Here is a 22,298-nt window from a genome sequence, read left to right as displayed (position 1 = left end):
ATTTTTGTGATATCCAAAAGTCTGTAGTTTAGTAAAATAATAGTCTACCAACTCTTAGATGTGACAGATATACCGTGGTTATGTAAGAAGTTAACATTAGAAAAAGCTGGATGAAAAGCAGATAAAAACAGTGTATTTCACTTCCCTGATCACTGCCCCAACTTGTGCAGTGCAAGGTTCAAACCTTTATTAAATATTTTTCTATTCCTTTCTACGTACTGTTTGCCCACTTGCATTTCCTTCTTTACCAATATATGAAAAATTGCTTCATACTTGGAAGGTCTCCCTTGCTTCTCTTCCAAATAGCTTTACCATTTACACCTGAAGCTGTCCTTGCATTTGAACTTCCCAAAGTAGATGGGGGTTAGAATGACATGGACTGGATCTCTGTGAAAACTGAAGGAATCTTATTAACTACTGACTACTGGTTAACAGTATTATCATATTACACAAAATGTTTGCTGCTTATTATTAAATCACCATTATCTGATCACTGGCCAGAAAGTACAATGCACACAAAATGCAACGAATATTAGCATTTTAACACTAACACCAAACTGCACCTAAACAAATACATTAGCTGTAAGCATACACATTATGAACAGACGTGCAAATGTACACACCCTGTAAGCATACACATTTATGAATACAGACATGCACATGTACACACTGTAAGCATACACAAATATGAACACAGACAGGCATGTGTACACATATAGGACAACATGTAAACCACCTCAAAAGTCTGGAAATGTTAGTATTAAAAAAAAAAATGAAGGCTAAGCATTTAATAACCCTTCAAAAAATGTCACCAAAAAATAGTACCTGAAATTTCAACCTAAGATAATTAATGGCTAGAGCCATTTCAAAGGTAAAATGAGGGCCTCTGGCTGTAGCTCAGTTGGTAGAGTTCCTTAGCCAGCATGAAGTTTGATCCTCAGCAACGCCTGAACTGGGTGTGCTGTGCACCTGTGATCTCAGTGCTCAGGAGGTTGAAGGAGTAGGATCAAGAAGTTCTAGGTAGGGGCTGGAGAGATGGCTCAGGAGTTAAGAGGACCGACTGCTCTTCCAGAGGTCCTGAGTTCAATTCCCAGCAACCCATACTGGCTCACAACCATCTGTAATGGGATCTGATGCCCTCTTCTGGTGTGTCTGGAGACAGCTACAGTGTACTCACATACATAAAGATAAATCTTTTAAAAAGTTTGAGGTGCTGCCGGGCAGTGGTGGTGCACACCTTTAATCCCAGCACTTGGAAGGCAGAGGCAGGTGGATTTCTGAGTTCAAGGCCAGCCTGGTCTACAGAGTGAGTTCCAGGACAGCCAGGGCTATACAGAGAAGCCCTGTCTCGAAAAACCAAAAAAAAAAAAAAACAAAACAACAAAAAAAGGTAAAATAATATACTCTAGAACTTACTAATGTTACAAAATCTTAACTGTTGTAGGGTATGTTAAGCAACCATACTTTAGCCAGGACCCTTGTGGAAAGCTGAACGAGCACAATAATTTCTCCAAAATATGAGAATTTATACAGCTGATCACTTGGCATGGTGTTTAAGAGGCGGAGGTTTTTTTGGTTTTGGTTTTGGTTTTGACAGTAACTAGCATGCTGTCTGGGACAGAATGGCCTCTCAATAAATGCCTTGTGAATAAATATGTGATGTACCCCAGAAAAGTCGTGTAACCAATCCAACATCAAGACCTGGGAGACCATGCTGTACCCTATATATCACCACATTTTAAAGATCTTTTATTTTTATTTTATGTATATAGGTCTCTCTCTCTCTCTCTCTCTCTCTCTCTCTCTCTGTGTCTGTGTGTCTGTGTGTGTATGTATGTGAAGGCTAGAAGAAGGTGTCAAATCCCCTGGAGCTATACATATGGTCAGTTGTGAGCTGTCAGATATGGGTGCTGTGCTGAGAACCAAACAGATGTGGTTCTCATCTGAAGCAGCAGCCAGTGTGCTCTTAACCATCAAGTCATCTCTCTAGCCCTGCTATGTCATTAAAGTCAGCAGGTTAAAAGTAATTAACAGCAATAAATGTTTGTTGGGGAAACAACATATGGCCCATGAGATAAATGTAAAAATGTAGTTTGAAACTGGAAATAATATCTCTAAATTAACTTGAAATACAAGATGTTCTCTAGGGGCTCTCTCATAGTCATAACTGTATTCAAAATGTATTTAGACCAATTAATAAGGAGAACAATGTCCAAGGCCAATTAAGTACTCAAACTGTGGACTCAGGGGTGTCGGAGACTCTTTCTCTTCAGGAATACAGAAAATGCACAATGTGCCTCTGAACCACTGAGGACTGAAATAATTCTTTTCCTAACAAGTGTGCAGTCAAAAGTAATTACCACTTCCATCCAACACAGTCAAAACCATGCTACTCTCCGTCCTACCGAAGGATGGCTCATAATAGCTGAGTGCTTTAATCGTAGGCTTTAAGACGCCCAGATTACGACAAAATTACAATGCAGCAAAAACACTCTGCTAACTATGTCCTCTACCCCCACAGTGTTCTTACCCTGACTCAGCCCCTTATCAAGTATTGACAATCAAGGATCATAAAGTTCTCAGAACAGAAGCTGCAACCCGATTTAAAAGAAAAGAAAAAAAAACAGTTCATGGATTTCAGACTTAGAGGAAAGGGTTCTTCTTTCAGTCCCTGAATTTAAAAGCAAATTATAATTTACCTAGCTGCAATTTTCTCTTCAAGTGCTCTCAATCAAGTGTAAAAGGGTGCAGTCAGTCTCTCTCTTTCTCTCCCCCCTCTCTCTTTTCTAATCAATCTCCAGATTTTTTTTTAAATAACTGACCATGTTTACCTAAAAAGCAAAATGCCTCATCACTAACAAGTTTCATTCTTTAAAAATATGGGTGCTGCTAATTCTACCCATGAGTGGTTAAATGGTAGCTGGGCAGATACAACCTGTTCTGAAAAGATAAGGAACTCCCATTGGGGGTAATGCAGGAAGTAAAGTCTCTGAAGATATGTCAATAATAAAACAATTCCAACACCAAAAATTGACAACCCACAGATACGTGAACCACAGAGAGGCCTGAACACATGTGTGTCTCAAAGAGAACAACAGGAAGGACACCAGTTCTAGATCCAAACCAACACAAAACGACCCATTATAGAGACCTGAAAATTTACTTAGTAAGAGTTCTGAGGTTCACCAACATGGTCGAGTTTCAAAATAATAAAAACACATGAGCATCCAAGTGGTATACATTTCAAGTTGGAAAAACATGACAGGAAATGACTGAAAAGACTTTGATGGCAAGAGTTTCTAGGGACTTACTGATTATGAGCATGAAAACACAAGTCCCGGTGACATCTCGGTAATACAGGTTTCTGTATAGACAAAGAAACAGAGGCACCAACTGATGGCCCAAAGTAATTCGGCAACATAAGAGAGGGGTTAATCTGCACCCAGTCAAACTCCAAGTCCTATAACCAATGCACTGTTCTGCAGTGTTATACCGTGAACATCTTTTTAACCCAGTAACTTTTTAACCCACTAGGTCAATGTCATGCAATAAGAAAAACACAAGCTTTAGAACCCAAGCGATCCAAACTGACTTCTGAGAGTCCAGGGCACAGCTTCAGCATCAGTAAAACAAAGGTATCTAAAGTGCCAGCTAAAAGGAACTTTACATAGTCTACAAGTCTCATGAGCGGCACATCCATTTCCAGGAAACTGTCCCTGGCCTTCCACATACTTTCGAGGGGTAAAAGAAATCTCTCCAAATGGTTAAGAATAACTAGAATACATTCTAAAATAAAGGAAGGAAGGAAGGAAGGAAGGGAGGGAGGGAGGGAGGGGGGGGGGGGGGGGGGAGGAAGGAAGGAAAAAAAAACACTGCAGAAGTTCTCTTTCTCATTCCCACAAATTCTCCCTCTCCCACTAAGGACCGCACATCAGGCTTCACAACGAATAGCAATGGTTTCCCATCATATTCCAGGCTTGGTAAGTAGTTGCATATATAAGTGTAAGCACCTGTTTTCTTGTGATCGCCTAAAGAAGGCCGCCGCAGACTGGGATAGTTGGCTCAATGGCTTGCTGACCAAGCAAGAAGACTTGAGTTTGGATGCCCGGGATCTGGTTAGAAAACAAGCCAGGCGTAGTGTGCTTGTCACTCCAGTGCCGGAAGGCAGGGATGGGTGCTGGAAAGCAGGGATGGGAGTATCTCTGGGACTTTTTGGTCACTCAATCTAGCCAAAAAGCGGAGGTGGAGGTGCGGGTTGCTTCCAGTTTCGGTAAGACAGACTGTCTGATTTTTAAAAAGTGGATAGTAAGATAAAGACAACCAGCTTCCTCTGGCTTCTGCTCTGAATTTCTGCTCTGATGCACCTGCACGCTCGTGCCGTGTACACACACACACACACACACACACACACACACACATACACGTGGAGACAGACAGACAGAAAGACAGAGACGGAGGGAGGGAGAAGGGTATTGGGAGATATCCTCAAGCACGATTACATTCCTCTCTTCCGAAGAATCGTACACCCAGCCTCATGAAGTTCCATGCCGGCGAGGAAAACCAATTAATAACCAGAGCCTCGAGGCTGAACTTCAGAGCCCTGATATGCCAGAGGAAAACCAGAACGTACTGCCAAACTGTGGGGTAGCCCAAGACTCCCGACCCCTCTACCCCCGTCCCCTCTTCTCTCTCTCCCCTTCAGCAACTCTGAAGCATACCGGTCGGCAGGGCTCTGCCTCCGGCTGGGACCTGAAGAGAAACGTTACCCGAACGGGGGCTGTAGCGTGGCTAAGTCCTAGTTCTGGGGTCCGAAGAAGCAGCGGCCTCATCCAACACAAAACCTACCCTCCACCCGCCCCCTAAAAAATCTCCAGGGTCGATCTCCGCCAGCGTTAAGAGCCGGCTCGGAGTTTTTCCGTTTCCCAAAGTAGCTTCCGCCTCCGGGTTGGCCTTTGCCGGAAAGAGCATGTGGATGACGTAAAGTGTCGTGCTTTGAGCGATTCCGGAAGAAACAGGAGTGCGGCGTGAACATGGTGAGCAGAGTGGGAGAACTTTGTCAGAGTTTTGGGAAGCAAATGGAGCTCAGCCCTTGGCCAGATAGAGATCCGGCCCTTCCTTGTTTGTTTGTTTGTCTGTTTAATTCCATTTTGGTCTTAGTTCGAAGGGATCTATGTTTTAGGGAGTAGGGAGGGGGACTGAGTGCTGTTTGAGGAAAGGAAAAGGGGCGAGAAAAATAGAAGAGAACTTCAAGAGATGTTTCTAGCTCTTTTAACTCGAAAACTTCTGTTTCAAGGGGAAGCAAAAGAAAACAAGGAAATATGCGACTATGAAGCGAATGCTCAGTCTCAGAGATGAACGACTGTGAGTGGTCTGAACCAACTGGTTTCTTAAACTGATCTGAAATACGGGAGTCACGATGGGCTAAGTAGAAACATTTGATGTTTTTGTTTTGCTTATTATGTCTTAGGTCTCTTGCATGGAATTATAGTCACAGATTCGGTGGGGCGGGGGATGGTATCATTGTGGAAAAGTCAGTGAAGTCATACCGTGCTTGTCTTCAGTTTACAGGTCCTGCCACCCCAGTTTAAAAGGGAGGATGGGAAAAGTCCAAGATAGTTCCATTTTATAAATTATAAGAATTCAGAACCTTAGAAGAAACTAGAATAATATTCCCATTATAAAGAATATTCAACCCCTTTCTCTTTATCAGTAAAGACTGGATAAACAGTCGATTTAGAGCCAGCAGTGGTGGCGCACGCCTTTAATCCCAGCACTTGGGAGACAGAGGCAGGCGGATTTCTGAGATCGAGGTCAGACTGGTCTACAGAGTGAGCTCCAGGACAGCCAGGGATACACAGAGAAACCCTGTCTTGGGGGAAGGGAGGACCAGTTAATTAGATAAAGACTGATCTTCTTCATGTTTAAGATTTTCAGAACAAGAGAGTGGTCGTTAAAACCTTCAACCTTCAGAATTATTATTCTCAGCTTCTGATGTGGATTTTATTTTATATCTTTTAGGAACAATGTCCCACTGATAACTTCCTTGTGTTAAGTCTTCATTTTATATGTGTGCTATGTTTCAGGCCTTTATAAAGAATGTGGAGAAACTTTCCTCCTAAACTTATGGCTTGAGTCTTTTTTGTTTTGGTTCAGTTTTTTGTTGTTGTTTAGTGAGACAAGGTCTCACTAAGTAGCCTTGGCTATCCCGGAACTTGCTACATAGACCAGACCTCAAACTCATAGAGGTCTGTCTGCCTCTCCCTCCCTGGTCCTAGGAGGGCCACCATGCCTAGCTTGGGATATTTAGAAGTCTTCAGCAGGTTAATACCAACCTCTTCATAGCCTCTTAGAAGTGGATATATTGTACATAACAATAAATTTCATTATAGCATTTTTCAAGTGGGTATATAATATACTTTAAGTATAATCAACCCTTATTTATACTAAGGAAAAAGTTAGTAATTAGAATTTACTCATTAACAACATTTTGAGTTTACTGGTCTTATTGATTAATTTTTATGTTTTCAGGCTATTTCCTGCTATATTTACTTGTTCTCATAGTGTATGCTGATATTAACATCACAAACTCCACAACTGGATTTCTTTGGTAGCAGAAAGAGAATGGAACTTGAGGTGGTAGAGACTGAACCTAGGGCTTCACACGTGCTAGGCTGGTCGGTGCTCTCCCACCAAGAAACAGCCCCAACAAACTTGAAACTTCCAAATGAAATGTCAACCCCATTATTTTTCTCTTCTCTGGATTTCTTTTTCTGCAGTAAAGAAAAGGATAGGTTGAAGCCTAAAAAGAAAGAGAAGAAAGATCCCAGTGCACTGAAGGAAAGAGAAGTGTGAGTACTAAGAGCGTCGGGCTTTCCCTTCCCACTCAGAGACTAAAGCAGCGGCCCTCGAAGTCTCCAGGCTTCCCCTGACTCCATGTGCTTAGTCAAATGAAGCTGCTGTCGATGGGCACATTCTGATTTCAGAGCTTTGAGGTTTTGAATCCCATTGAGCAGTAAATTTTCCCTGAAGACACTGGGAATAAACTTTTTCTTTTCAAAAAATCTTTTAAAAATAAATAATTTCCATTGTTTGCCACACCAAAATATCACAAAAGAGAAAGACTATCTTGCCACAAATCGGTGAAGTTACACATTCTGGATAAGGTCATTTCTTTAAAATAAGTCCCTTTAACTCCATGAAAAATCTCACCATGGTTTCCATAGTGTTCTCTTCCTACTCTGGATTCACAGAGGCTGTGTTATCACAGCAGATGCTGGTTCAGGAACTTCGTGGATTTTTAGATGAGTAACAGGCTCCGTCCGATATAGTCCTAATGCTAGGCGGTCTGTTTACATTCCATCCATTTTAGGATTTTGAGAACGGCCACATGCCGTAGCATTGATTTTAATCCTGATAACTACATTCTTTCTGTGGTTTTGGGGTGATTGTGTTTGTAAAGTTGTGTCAGAGCTTTCTAGTGGGCCTGAAAATAACATGCTGTTAACTTTCTTCTTTAAAGATGTCTTTCATTATTTGTTTGTGTGGACATGTACATGTCTGTGTGTGGGCATGTGCACATGAGTTCGGGTGTCTGGAGGTGTAGCACCTGAAGCTGGAATTCCAGGCAGTAATGAACACTCGGGGTCAGTGCTAGGAACTGAATCTGGGTCCTCTGAGAGCAGTACTTCCTGCTTTTAACTGCTGAGCTGTTTATTCAGCCCTTTTCCTACTTGCGGTGAACAAGGGGACAAGACGTTTATCTGTAGTGAACGTTCCCAGATCGTTCAGTTTTCATTTCCTTAACATCAAAATTATCAATGTGGACTTTGACCTGTGATCTCATTTTCTTTCTCCTTCCAGCCCCCAGCATCCTTCCTGCTTGTTCTTCCAGTACAATACACAGCTGGGCCCGCCTTACCACATCCTTGTCGATACCAACTTCATCAACTTTTCCATTAAGGCCAAACTGGACTTAGTGCAGTCGATGATGGATTGTCTGTATGCCAAGTGTGAGTTTCATGCTTTTATCTCTGTGGCATCTGTACAAAGCAATATTTTGTCCAAATACATAGAAAGAGAGAAGTGAAGATCCCAGTAAATGAACTAATGGCCATTTGGTTTTCAATATACCTAGCAATGGCAGTTTATGTTGAGATCTAATGACTAGGAGTAACTAAATTCTCACAATTCGAAAGCAGGGTTTTCACTGTTTTAGAGATATAAATTTTGAGCCTGGATTTTAAAATTCTGAACAACTGAAAATCTATTTTTGGTATATACATTTCTATTAAGCAGGATACATTCTCAATTCCAATCTACTATCAGAAAGCTAAATAAATCGTGTTTCCACTTATGGTGACAGAGCCAGGAGTCAAATGATAGGTGTTCTCACATTTATTCAGTTAGAATTCATTTCTATTTCTAAAAGGTCTGAGGTATTTTATACCGCAGTGTGCAGAATCCCCTTGTTTATCCCTTTCTGTCGTAATCCTGAGTAGGAAGAAGAAAATTTAAGCCGTATCCAGGAGAATAGCTTCCTAATAGTTAGGCATGGTACACTTTTGGGTTAGGGGGTTAGCTCAGTGGTTTAATAGTGGAGCACTTCCTAGTGTATGAGAAGCTCTGAGATTAGTTCCCAGCACTGCAAAATAACAGTAACATCAACAACCCAAACGATCTGCTTCATTTTGTGATAGGTTCCTGTTCACAGGTTATTACTCTGTTAAAGGCATTCAGAATGATACTTTGCCATATAGAATAAATTGCTGTAATCAAAGGGAAATCTTACATCTCCTTTTGAAAAAGACATTGTAGGCATTCATCGTGGTTTGCCTCAACTAAGCATCACAGATGTACTACATTCTTTTTTTTGCAAAAAGAAAGCTGTCATAGCTGCTGCAAGCAAGTCTGTTGCCTTTTTTTTTTTTTTTAGACTTAATTATTATTTTATGTGTATGTGTGTTACCTGAATGTGTTTTCCATGTGACTGGGGTGTTGGATCCCCCTGCAACTGGAGTTACAGATGGTTGTGAGCCACCATGTGGTGCTGGGCCCTCTGCAAGAGTCACAAGTGCACTTAACCACCCTGCACTTTTCAGTAGCAAGTGCCCATTTATGTCCTCTCTGCCTGTGTTTTATAAATGAAATTTAAAAATAAATAAATAAACCCAGGTGACTGCACACTCGTTTTCAATACGGTTGATAGACATTTTTCAATATTAGAATATTGAGATGGGCTGTTCAGCAAAAATGGTTCTTTGAAAAATAAAACTGCTGGGAGTGACAGGTTATGGTGGCTCAGCAGTTAAAGAGCACTTGTTAGTCTTGCAGAAGACCTGGGTTCCATTCCCAGCACTCACATGTTGGCTCACAACTCTGTAACTCCAGTTCCAGGTGATCTGACGCCCTCATCTGACCTCCACAAGCACCAGGCATGCACATGCAGGCAAAACATTCATACACATAAAATAAATACTTTTAAGAGGATATTTTAAAAAAAATACACTGGGCTAACGAGATTGCTCATCTAGTAAAGGCACTTTGCAGCGAGCGAGCCTCCTGAGTTGGAGCCCAGGAGCCCAAGTTTTGGAGGAGAGAACACACTCCTAAAAGTCGACTTCTAATGCTCACTCATGCACTACAACACGTGGTCCCAACTCCCCCAATAAATGATATAATTTAAACTTTTAAATGTATACTGATGGTTTTGAAAGACAAGAGGGAAAACCTGAAAGTAAATTTAAGTGAGAAGAGAATGGAGATGCTATGTCAGTGACACTAGGTAGTTATGGAACCAAAAGGCAGTGTGTGCTTGAAGAAGACTCACTTCATAGCTGTTTGACAGTGAAAGCATGAGGGCCTACAATGGAGTAGGACATAGGCTCCAAGGAGAAACCCCAGTTCCTTCAGTTGTTACACCCACAGTGGGCGGTGCTTCCTATTTTCCCATCCCTAAATGACATTAGTCTAGTCTGTCTCTATAAATTTGCCTATTCTGGGCATTTCATAAAACTGGAAGCTCTTACTTGGTTTTCTTTCATTCAGCTTGATGTTTTCAAGAGCCACACAAAGCACTGTTTTGTTTCTGATCATGCATCTACAGATCACATTTTAGTTTCATAGTGTTCTGTTGTTTAAGCATATAATTTGTTGTCTTTTGGGGAGGCGTTTGTCACTGTTGTGAGACAGAATCTCATGTAGTCCACGCTGGACTAGACTTTATTGTGTAGCTGAGGATGACCTTGAACTCCTGACCCTTTAGCCTCTACCCAAATGCTCAGATTACAGTTGTACATCACTCCCACCTCCCACCAACCCCATGTGCTGAGGATTGAACCCAGGACCTCCTAAATATTAAGCAAACTCTGTACTGCTGTGCTATGTCCCCAGCCCACATTTACTTTTTGTTTTGAGACAAGATCTCACCAAATTGCCCAAGATGGCCTTGAGCTATTTCTAGTCCATGCTTGTCTTGGACTTTCAATTCTCCTGTATCTGGAGTAGCGAGGGTTACAAGCCTTTGTCACTGTACCCAATTCTCTTAGTTTTGTTTTGTCTTGTTTTTTAAATTATTATTTTGTGTGCATTGATGTTTTTCCTGCATCCATATCTGTGTAAGAGTGTCAGATTCCCTGGAACTGGAGTTACAGACAGTTGTAAGCTGCCTGTGGGTACAAAGAATTGAACCCAGGTTCTCTGGAAGAGCAGCCAGTGCTCTTAACCACTGAGCAATCTCTCCAGCCCCATTTCTTTTCATTCTTACTGGTGATTTCAGTGAACTTAATCTGCCGTCATTGCAGAAGTCTACAGGATTTTTACAGACTGAACTAAATATAATTCAGAGAGTATCTTTACAAGGTCTGTTACTAATTTCTGTGCTGGGTTGTTTGTTCCTTGCAGGTATCCCTTGTATAACTGATTGTGTAATGGCTGAAATTGAGAAATTGGGACAGAAGTATCGTGTGGCACTGAGGTAAGGAAGAGTTAGTCTAGATTTACTGTACCTTGGTAGACTGTGGATACTTTTAGTATACCTCATCTCTTTGCTAACCAAAGATTTCCTGGCAAGTTAGTTTAAATTTGAAAAAAAAAAAAAAAAAAAAAAGAATGAAGAGACTGGAGAGATGGTTAAGCAGCTAATAAGAACATTTGCTGCTTTCCCAGAGATCTGAGCTCAGTTCCTACTCCGCTTGTTGGGCAATTCACAACTACCTACACTCCTCCACAGTCACTGTTCATTCTCACACAAGAATGACAGCTGAGAGGAGCAGGGAACTAGAAAGCGTCAGGAAGCCCTGTGTCCATCTTCTCTGGATCTTATACTCACACACAGTTCACTGACATGGGTTATTCAGGGGTTAGCAAGGTCCACTTATGGTCATACATAATTCATAATCAGACAGACACAGAAAAATGTACTTAGCTTTTATATTGCTGATTGGCTATGCCACAGTGACCACCCTTATGTCGTTCTTGCAGTGTGTTTGTGTATGCCAACTTCCTAAAAATGTTTAAGATGCATTTGATTTCCACTGCTGGCTTTTCTTAGTTCTGTAGGTTTGAGCAACTTAATAACTGAACTTCCTTCTCCTTTTGTAAAATGGAAATGCAAAAACTTGAGGGTTTGGTACTGAATAAATGAGTCCCAGGGCTATCCCCCATGGGTTTGATGCCCTTCCTTATGAAGATGAGATATGAAAAATGGCCTTCCAGGGCCTTGTAATCCTCCATGGGTCACGTCAACCGTGGTACCTTTGCTTTGCTGGTTGGACAGAGAAAGTTTTCAGATAGCTTGAATGTTTTCTTTAATCTACTGTTATCGTGAATCCTGCAGAATCGCCAAGGACCCGCGATTTGACCGATTGCCATGTACACACAAAGGAACCTACGCTGATGACTGCCTTGTACAGAGAGTAACTCAGGTACCATCATCACCATGTCTGAAATGTGTACTTTGTGCAGAAGTCGTGTTTCAGTGGTTAAGAGCACTAACTCTTCTTGCTGAGGTCCCAGATTCAGATGCCAACACTTAGGTGACTTACAACCTTCTATAATTCCACTTCCAATGCCTCTTCTGGCCTCTGCAGACACCTGCACACACATGACGCACACATACACTAAACACACAAACACTCAAGTATGCATATAAGTAAGTAAATTTTTTTTTTTTTGGTTTTTCAAGACAGGGTTTCTCTGTGTAGCCCTGGCTGTCCTGGAACTCACTCTGTAGACCAGGCTAGCCTCAAACTCTCGAACTCAGAAATCCGCCTGCCTCTGCCTCCCAAGTGCTGGGGATTAAAGTCGTGTGCCACCACCGCCCAGCTGAGTAAGTAAATCTTAAGGGGGGAAAAAAGGCACAAACTCTGTGATGTAACACGTTTTTTATTCCAAAACACAAGCAAAAACAGGTGGACCTCTGTAAGTTCAAGTTCAAACTGGTCTACATAGCCAGTTCCACCTACACAGTTATCCCAGAAAAAGGGATAATCCCAAAAAAAGGGACACAAATTATTACCTTCTGAATATTCAAGCTCAGTAAAGAATCTAGGATTTATATATTATATACAATATATTATATCTTTTTATGTAGTGATACAGTATATGCATATAGTGTATATACATTTGTTCATAAGTAGCATAGACACCATTTACTTGAAAAAATTGATTTAAAAATTTGTGTTCTAACCATAATAGGAAGAGCATGTGTTTGGGAAGGAAGCTCGGTTTCAAATCTCAGCTTCTTGCCCATTGGTAGGCAGAAATCTTTTTGAGTTCAAAGCCAGCCTCCGCTACATAGTGAGGTCCAGGCAAGCCAGGGCTACAGAGGGAGATCCTGTCCTGAACAAAACAAAAACAGTCCCGACCTCTGCATTAACAACTTAGTATATAATTTGGAACACTTACTAGGTCTTTATTCCACAAATCCCCTGTAATATATTTAAATGTATTCATGTAGCTATAATAATATATCACATTCTACTCCCCCCCGACACCCCCCCCCCACACACACACACACCCGTGGATCTTAAATAAGGTTCCATTTCCACCCCGTGTAGGAATGGTGTTCCTTCCCACCATACCTAACGCAGAAATGTTTTCTCAGTTAGTCTTACAATCTCTCAGGGTGCTGTCGCATGCATGCCCTGGGTTAATTCCTTTTTGAATTCTTCCACTATGAAGTGCTCATCAAAGAACACAAGACTCTTGGATAAGAACCGTTCTCAGGTTGGAGTTGTAGCCCAGTGGTAGAGTACTGCCCAGTGTGCACCAGGCCTTGGGTTTAATCCCTAGCCACAGCACTGGAGAGAGAGGTGGATAGGGGAGGAAAAGGAGAAGGGAGGGAGAGAAAAGGCCTGACCCTTACAAAAAAGAATGGAGAGAAGAACGTGGCCCTTACTAAGGATGGCCATCTTCATTTAATGAGCACTCTGCCGTTTAGCAACTTGATCCATCTATGGGGCCACATCATAGCTGCCACCACGGTGGTAAATGTTCTAGAAAACTCAATGGAGATTTGTATATGAAGTAAACTATAGCAAACTAGCTATAGTTAATGTTAAGCTAAACCCAGGTTTTGGATCATAGAGATCCTTTTCCTGGTGAGGGGCTGCCTACTTACACCACCAAAGAACTTCAGAGTACACCTAAGCCACAAGAGCAGAGGAAGGAAAACTGCCCTCCAATCTAGGCATTTACATGTAGTTATTGGGGCATTTTTCCAAAACTAAGGAACTGTCTGCCTTAACTGTAGCAGTCCCTCCCATGTGTGGGACAGAAAGTAGTTTGAAGATGAATACTTCTTACCTTCCCCTCAAAGTTCTTAAGACCATACTGAGGCCAGATAGCTTATATGCTTTATTCTATAAATATCTCATAGGTCTCTGATAGTTACTGTGAAAATGAGAGACTGTTCAGTGGTTGTGTGTGCCTGTACTGTCTGAGTCGGTTGTAAACATCAGTGAGCTTCTCTTTCAGCACAAGTGTTACATTGTGGCCACAGTTGACCGTGACCTCAAACGAAGGATCCGGAAGATCCCTGGTGTTCCTATCATGTACATTTCTAACCACAGGTGGGAAGTGCTTTTGGACAGTGATTAGAGACTCATGGTTGGTCATCAGTTACAGTGAGAGCAGGTTATAAAGTTAGAGAAGGATTTCAGAGGAATGACACTACCATGTTTACATTTAAAGTTGAAGAAATGAGATAAAATAGCAAGAATGGGAAGAAGACAAAGACAGGATTTGAAATGAAGCAAAAATCAAATTGTTACATTAAGATTATTAGAAATGCATGCATTGCTTTACACAAAGCATTATCTTAATGCAATTTCATCTTTTTGGATAGAAATACCCTTTTTAAAGATTTTTTTGGGAAGAGCTTGACTCTTAGCATGAGATAAAACTGGGCATTCCCAACACTGAGGACACAGTGACCAGAAATTCCAGATCATTCTTGCTACTCAGTGCATTTGAGGCCAGTTCAGATGGAGAGGGGGTGGGGGAAGAATAGTCTTTATTAACCCCTTATCTGAGAAACTAAAGGTTTGTCTTAATAAACAAAACTGTTCTTTATCCTTCTTTACCTTGTAAGAACTCCTATGCCTAGCTTTTCCATCTGGGGAGAGCACAGTATACTGATAAAAATACAGACTGACTCTGGCTCCCCTGGATATCAAATCCTAGTTGCCCTTTGCTATGACTTTGAAGAACAAAAGTAAATACAGTCAAGATTTTGGTATGCGTCAGTCATTGTTGGGTCTCCCTGAAAAAGTTTCCTCTCATTTTAAGACGACTTGCGAGTAAATGGTGGAGTGGCTCAGAATGGCCTTGTATTGTACCTCCTCTCATAACGGCGTCTGCTTTCCTTCCTGGTCAGATACAACATCGAGCGGATGCCAGATGACTACGGAGCCCCTCGCTTCTAACCCTCACCCCACAGGCTCCACCTCCCATTCCTGGACCAGCTCTCGTCATTTAATTAAACGCACTTTCTGATTTTTAAAAAATGCTATATTGTCTCAATTTTTAAGATAGCTGCATCTTTTTAAAAAATATATATATTTTTTAATGTGTATGTCTGCATGTGGGTATGTGCGTATTAGTGTAGGTACCTGTTAGGGCCAGAGGCCTTAGATCCCCTCGGAACTGAAGTTACAGGCAGTAAAGTGCCTGACGTGGATGCTGAGAACAGCCACTGAGCCCATCTGTATCTTTTTATAAATTAGATGCTCCAGTGCTTGTTCACACAATTTGATTTACTTAGCAAACTTTTAAATATAGCAAAACAACAGTGTTAGGGTAAAGTATCAGGGGCAAGTTGAGGACAAGGGTTTTTGTTTTTTGGGGGTTTTTTTGTGGGTTTGTTGTTGTTGTTGATGATGATGATGTTCTGTTTTTTAAAGGAAGCCTCATATGATAGCACATACCTTTAATCTTAGCACTGGGAAGGCAGATGCAGATAGATCTCTGGGTTCAAGGCTAGCCTGGTGTATACAGTGAGGTCCAGGATAGCTAAGATTTCATAACAAGGCCGTCTCAAAAAAAAAAAAAAAAGGGTAGGTTTCTTTTGTTGTTGTTTACTTCATTCTGTTAGAAAGGGAGGAAAGGAGGCTGGTGAGATGGCTCAGTGGTTAAGAGCACTGACTGCTCTTCCAGAGGTCATGAGTTCAAATCCCAGCAACCACATGGTGGCTAACAACCATCTGCAATGATATCTGATGCCCTCTTGTGGGGTGTCTGAAGACAGCTACAGTGTACTCATATATAATAAATAAAATTTAAAAAAAAAAAAAAGGGAGGAAAGGATGTCTGTAGTAATTTGAGGGTTTTGTTGTTACTTAGTTTGCCTTTGATTTTAAACATTATCTCATATTTGCCAGACTGGCCTCCAATTCCCTGTGTACCTGAGTATTATCCTTGAATCTGGATCCTCCTGCCTCTACCTCCTTAATGTTGGGATTATAGTCTTGCACCACCGCGCCCAGGCTTGTGTGGTGCTGAGGCTCAAACCCAGTGCTTCTTGCATTCTTGGCAAGCACTCTTACCAACTGAGCTACATCTCCAGCTCCTGTTTGGGTAAATCGTAAACGTCAGTGAGGCAGAGCAGGTGAAACACGGAACAGATGGAGCAGAAGCACGGAGACGTGGACAGCAATGGAGTGGCACACATGTGCTTGGGCTGCTCGGATAACTGCCAGAGAGCTTTTATGACTAGGTGTGGGGAGATGGGAAGAAAAAACACACACTCGGCCACCCACCCCAGAGAGGGAGCCCACAACAGACCAAAGTGGGTAACACCAAAGTCCAACTTGGTGAAACTAGGAGTTTTGTTGAAGTTACTTTCAAGAAACTGGGCTGTGGTAGCTCAAGCCTTTAATTGCAGCACTCAGGAGGCAGAGGCAGCTGGATCTCTGAGTTCAAAACCAGCCAGGTCTACTGAGTGGCCCCAGGACAGCTAGGGCTACACAGAGAAAGCCTACTTTGAAAAACATAAATAAAACAAGAATGTAGGTGAGAAGTTTTAGGAGAAGAGATGACTCAAAGACACCTGCATCACCACAGTCCAACACAAGTATGGGTGACAGCTCACAAAGCTGGGAACCTGGAGCACACTGCACAGCCTGCAGGCAGCTCAGCAGGTTGCAGAGGGTTCTCTCCAGGTGCCTCAGTTGGTCTTGAGCTCTTCTAAGTAGTCCAGCTGCTTTCTATTTTGTTTTTATCAGGACATGGTTTCTCTGTGTAGCCCTGGCTGTGATGGAACTCACTCTGTAGACCAAGCTGGCCTCAAACTCAGATCTCCCTGCCTCTGCCTCCCAAGTGCTGGGATTAAAGGCATGTGCCACCGTGGTTACACACAAACCTGTTTGTGTGGGGGGGGGTTGGGGTGGTAGTTGTGATTTTTGAAAATTGTATAAGCTAGAAACAGAGAAGAACATGAAAGGGCCTGTTTAAACAGTGATGCTGGGATGACAGCTCAACGGATAAAAAAGCACTTGCCACAAAAACCGTGAAGGCCTGAGTTCCATCTCCAGAAACAGTGTAAAGTTGTCCTCTGACCTCAACACCTGCACAGTGATGTGCATACATCCCCTCCCTTGATCTTTCCCTCTCTCTCACACACACAATAATAACAACAACAACAAATATTTAAAGCACACAAACGAGCAGGATGGCTCAGCAGGTGAATACCTGCGGCCAAGCCTGACTCTCTTCAGTCTCCAGCACCCACATAACGGAAGGAGGGAACCAACTCCTGAACATTTTCCTCTGATCTCCACATGCACCATGGCACATGTAACCACACATATGCGTATGCATCAAATAAATAAAATGTATAAAACAAAATTTAGCAAAGCTATTCCCCTAATAGGGGCTAGAAATGCCTGAGGCTGAGGGAAGTTCTGATAGAGGCCTGGACAGCTAGAACTGACAGGGAAAGAAGGGAAAGGAGACACCACAGGGCACCTCTTCTACTTCCCCGTTGCGCTTCACTGACTCCCCTGTCAGCTTTCCTTCTCCCCTGCTTTGTTTTGTATTGTTCTGTATCGCACAGCACATGAGCGAGGAATCCTGAAGAATAAATGTACAGCTCCATAAATTCCCACCCTGCAAACAAAGCAAACACCTGTGAAATGGCCACTTGGTACAAACAGAACATGCCGGCATGGAAACCTGACCAGTCTTCCTTCTCTGGGATGGTTTGAAGCATCTCATTTACTTCTAACAGTTTCTCAGGCAGGGGGTACTGTCTCACGCCTCTAATCCCACCGCCAGGCAGATACAGGAGGATCTCTGAGCATGCCTAGTCTACAAATTGAGTCCTAGGACAGGCAGGGCTACACAGAGAAACCTTGCCTTGAAAAGCCTAATTAGCCTGGCAGCGGTGGCGCACGCCTTTAATCCCAGCACTTGGGAGGCAGAGGCAGGTGGATTTCTGAGTTCAAGGTCAGCCTGGTCTACAGAGTGAGTTCCAGGATAGCCAGGACTACACAGAGAAACCCTGTCTCAAAAAGAAAAAAAAAAAAAGATAAACAAAAAAGTACTGCTTACCTGTAAGCAGTACTCCTCTGTGACTCCTACTTCAGTTCTTGCCTCCAGGTTCCTCCCCTGCTCGAGTCCTTCAGTGATGGATGACTCTGGAGGTGTAGGCTGAAATAACCCTTTTCCTCCTTAGGTTGCTTTTGGTCATGGCATTTTATCACAGCAGAGGGACCCCTCCTGAAGACAGATTGTCACACTTTCACCTCTGCAGCTTTACATGCTGGCCTCTGAAGTCCTCCTTGCAGACACTCAGACCCTCCACGCTAGCCTCTGGCTTTCTTAAACTATGGTACAAAACTGTAACTTCTTCAATCTTGTATCTTTCATGGCTGAAAATCTACTACTAAGTGGACAACACTGCCAAGTTCTGCTGGCAGTTCATGATAGAGCCTGTCCTATCAGGCAGGGCATTAGCTTCTGAGTGCCATCTCTGGGAAAACACTTCTCAAGGCAGATTTTTTTCCCCTAGGAGTAGTGAATCCCTCTCAGTGGCATTCTCAGTTTAGGCTCTTTCCTTTTAATTTTCACTTGTATAAAATGTGGCTTTTGATGAGTGGAGTCTTGTGCTCAGGACAGTTTTCAACTTGTTCCAGTTCAATGAATCAATTTTCTCTTTAATGGTGATAATCTATTTGACAATTACCTATGCTTTCAAACCTACCTGTCTTTAAGACTGAACCGAAGCTTTTCCATGTCAAGCTGCATCCTTTCTGTACCTTTCGGCTCTGGTAAGCAGTAGCTATGCTGCAGCCTGAATGCTATCTCCACTAAGCAAGGGGCCTACTGCCTGTGACTGCATCCTCAATCAAGCTGTTGGGACACAGGTGGCTTGCCGGGGGGCCAGCCCCGGCTTGGTGAGGGATCTTCTTTCTTCTTGTGGGTTCTTCTTGAGGCAGCGGTGGAGGGGGAAGAGCATCGGTGGGGGGGGTTGGGTGGGAGGTGGATAAGACTTGGTCTTACGAGATATTTAGGGTTGCTGTATAATAAAAGTTTACTTATCTATGTTACTATGCTACTGTAGCTGACCTGCCTTCTGTGATCCCCTGAGGCCAGAAACTGCAGTTCCTGGCACTCAGTACCTCATCCCTATCTCAGCAGGAACTGCCGGGCCCTAACTTATGCCTGCTAGTCTGAGGTCACAAGAAGAAAAAACACTTAGAGAAGTTATTATAGAGTTTATTACTAAGTGTAAAAAGTTTCCTATGAAAGCTATCTAAGGGGAAAAGTGGAAAGGTCCTATGTGGGGGAAAGGAAAAAAATCTAATAAGGGAAAAGTTCTAAGGGAAAAAATTTTAGGCAGGGGAAAAGGAAAGGAAGGGACAAACGAACCTCTCTTTGTCTTTGTCTTCAGTACTTACACATCTTTCAGAACACATGGTCACATGTTACAAAGTTCGTCACAAGTTCACACCCAAAATCAAATCATAAATTGAAATAGAAGTTTACAACAGAGAATGTTCACATGCATAGTGATTAGCAGTAACTATCCATCGCCTGTCTAGCTCCACAGGTTCACCGAAGGTTTAAAACTATAACTAAGAAATTAGTGAAGTTTTGTATAGATAAACCCAGGCAATATTTTATCTTCTGTCCTAGCACCTATAATAAATCATTAGTTCTCTTTTTACGACCTTTGGTTAATTGTCTTACAACTTCTTGGAATGTGCTCTGGGTAGGAGAAAGTCTGGTTACTATTTAAGAGCAATAAACTGATGACACTTGGGAGACTGGCAGAGTTCTCACTGCAGTTTTGACTATCAGAAAGGGACTTAATAGCAGTCCCACTATAAAAGAGCTTAATAATCATTGATATAATTTTAGGAATTCTTATAGGATCATCATTAAGACTTAAGAAGTCATCTATTTGTCTATATAGCATCACTACAAGACAGTACATCTTCATGGGTCTGCAGAGATCTGCTCCAAAGGGGTATGCTATTGCTTAGTGATTGTTACATATGTCTAATAATAATAGGAAAAGCATATTAATAGCAGGAATCTTTCCTAAAATAAGTCCCTTACAGCCTTCCTGAATAAGACCTTACTTGTCACAGATTATATAATAATTCAAGGCAAGCCATTTCAGGATGATCACCTGCTAATTATTAGCTTGTCCCCTTATGGCTCCTGACAGTGGCTCACACATTTAATCTCAGCACTCAGAGACAGAGGCAGGTGGATCTCTGAGTTTGAGACCAGCCCAGTCTATAGAGCAAGATCCAGGACAGCCAGGGCTACACAGAGAAATACTGTTTAGAAAAACAAAAGAAAACAAAAATAACAACAACAATAAAAAAAACCAGACTGTCAGACTGTCAATAGAATAGGCTCTCGCCTGGCTCCTAACAGTCTCATTCCTCTTTGAAACCTCATGAGCCTGGCCTTTGTTGTGTTTTTCTTGGCATTCCGGTGCTTCGCAGTCCCAGCAAAACAGTCCATTAAGCTCTGCATACAGATTTCAAGAGCTTTTAGAAGCTAAAGTTTTAAATTATTCTACAGCCCTCTTACAAAACAGTCCCAAAACATGATTGCCATTTTCTGAATTAGTTAACATGCCTTGTCACTGTAACTAGACATACCTTAAGGGAAGAAAATTTAGTTTCAACTAACAGTTCATTTCAGTGGTGAAGGCATGACGGCAGGAAACTGAGGAGGCTGGTCACCAGGAAGGGAAGCAGAGTGTGGTGGCTCTGGATGCTCAGCTTGGTTTCTCCCTGTATCCAGTCAGAGATATCTGCCCACAGAATGGTATAACCCTCCTGTAGGGTGGATCCTTCACACCTCAATTCACCTGATTTAGAAATGCTCACAGAACTAATCCCAAATTGACTAACAAGATTAGCCATCATAAACACAAACAAAAGTGCATAAATCATGTGTATCCAGCTTACAAGATGTTTTTAAATGGAACTACTTATGTAACTAACTTACCCAGAGGAAAAAAGCAAATATTTAGCTGGACATGATGATACACATTTACAATCCCAGACAGAACCTGAGAGGTAGAGACAGGAAGATCAGAAGTTCAACATAGCAAGTTCCAGGCCAGCCTGGGATACATCAAACCTTGTCTCAACAAACAAAATGAGGGGGGGGGTTAAAAAGAGTAGGTCCCTTTGTGACCCTCTCATCACTATTTGTGACAGAATAGTGTGTGTATGTGCGCACAAGCATGTTTGTGTGTGCATGAATACAATATAAAGGAGATGGCTGGCTTTACAGTGGCACGCCCCCCCCCCATTCTCTGTGGTGTCTTAAGTATCTTCATATGGCCATATTAGTATAAGAACTCCGGTTTGTCATAAAAAATTAGGCGCTGTCTTAGGGTTTTACTGCTATGAGCAGACACCATGACCAAGGCAACTCTTATAAAGACAACATTTAATTGGGGCTGGCTTACAGGTTCAAAGGTTCAGTCCATTATCATCAAGGTGGGGGCATGGTAGTGTCCAGGCAGACATGGTGTAGGAGGAGCTGAGAGTTCTACATCTTCATCTGAAGGCAGCTAGAAGAAGACTAGCTTTCAGGCAGCTAGGTTGAGGATATTAAAGCCCATCCCCACAATGACACACCTAGTCCAACAAGACCATACCTCTTAATAGTGCCACTTCCAGGGCCAAGCATATACAAACCATTACAGGTGCTAACTCTTCTTCAGTTTGACCTCATCTGTAACTATCCTATTTCCAAATATGAACACACTCCGGAGTACTGGAATTACAACTTTTACATGTCTTTTAGATACTACAAAATTCAACTCATCTCAAATGTCATTATCATGGATATCTGCTCTTGGTCTTAGTGAGAAAACTAAACTATTTACCATTCAGACTAGGGTCTGCTGTAGGTTTTTTATTGTGTTTGTTTTGGTTTTGGTTTTTGGATTTTTGCAGACAGGTTTCCACTATGTACTCAGGTTAGACTCCCAAGGGCTGGAATTACAAACATGTGCTACCACACCAGCATCTAGCTATTTATTAAATACTCTATTAAATGAAAGACATTCTCTATTTCGTTTGCTAAATGAATTAGCCTTCTGTTGCTGTGACAAATCCTAAAGATAAATCAATTTAGCTGGGCAGGGGTGGCCCACACTTTTAATCCCCACATTCCAGGGACAGAGGCAGACAGATCTCTGAATTTAAAGCCAGCCTGGTCTACAAAGCAAGTTCCAGGACAACCAGGGCTACACAGAGCAACTCTGTCTCAAAACACACACACACACACACACACACACACACACACACACACACACACAC

The 22,298-nt window shown here is 42.2% G+C and overlaps 2 protein-coding genes across 4 annotated transcripts in view; one reads left to right on the top strand and one right to left on the bottom strand.

Annotated features, from left to right (window-relative positions):
* Arel1 (apoptosis resistant E3 ubiquitin protein ligase 1) overlaps positions 1 to 4,915 on the bottom strand; it is a 52,778-nt gene extending 47,863 nt beyond the window's left edge. Inside the window, exon 1 of one of the 3 annotated variants that reach the window (XM_028771867.1) lies at positions 4,767 to 4,915. The gene's annotated coding sequence lies outside the window, so the exon portion shown is untranslated. Of the gene's footprint in view, positions 1 to 4,718 lie in introns of all 3 variants that reach the window. The other 2 variants (XM_028771869.1, XM_028771866.1) reach the window with 2 other exon arrangements.
* An 85-nt stretch (positions 4,916 to 5,000) lies between these two features.
* Fcf1 (FCF1 rRNA-processing protein) lies at positions 5,001 to 15,005 on the top strand. Its single transcript, XM_028771870.1, has 8 exons — positions 5,001 to 5,033; positions 5,294 to 5,361; positions 6,777 to 6,848; positions 7,861 to 8,009; positions 10,900 to 10,972; positions 11,834 to 11,921; positions 13,975 to 14,069; positions 14,876 to 15,005. The coding sequence occupies exons 1-8, from the start codon at positions 5,031 to 5,033 to the stop codon at positions 14,922 to 14,924; spliced, it is 597 nt and encodes a 198-aa protein (XP_028627703.1). The 5' UTR covers positions 5,001 to 5,030; the 3' UTR covers positions 14,925 to 15,005.
* The last annotated feature ends 7,293 nt before the right edge of the window (positions 15,006 to 22,298 follow it).

The sequence above is a fragment of the Grammomys surdaster genome, unplaced genomic scaffold (genome assembly GCF_004785775.1).
Source record: "Grammomys surdaster isolate TR1022 unplaced genomic scaffold, NIH_TR_1.0 210, whole genome shotgun sequence".
In the NCBI taxonomy this organism is placed as follows: Eukaryota; Metazoa; Chordata; class Mammalia; order Rodentia; family Muridae; genus Grammomys; species Grammomys surdaster.
Note: the sequence above shows the minus strand (reverse complement) of the source record. Positions and strands in the feature narration are given on the sequence as shown.

Coding starts and splice junctions, on each gene's coding strand:
- Fcf1 (XM_028771870.1), top strand. Junction 5,362..6,776: donor AGTCTCAGAGATGAACGACT/GTGAGTGGTCTG, acceptor CTTTTTCTGCAG/TAAAGAAAAGGATAGGTTGA. Junction 14,070..14,875: donor ATGTACATTTCTAACCACAG/GTGGGAAGTGCT, acceptor CTTCCTGGTCAG/ATACAACATCGAGCGGATGC.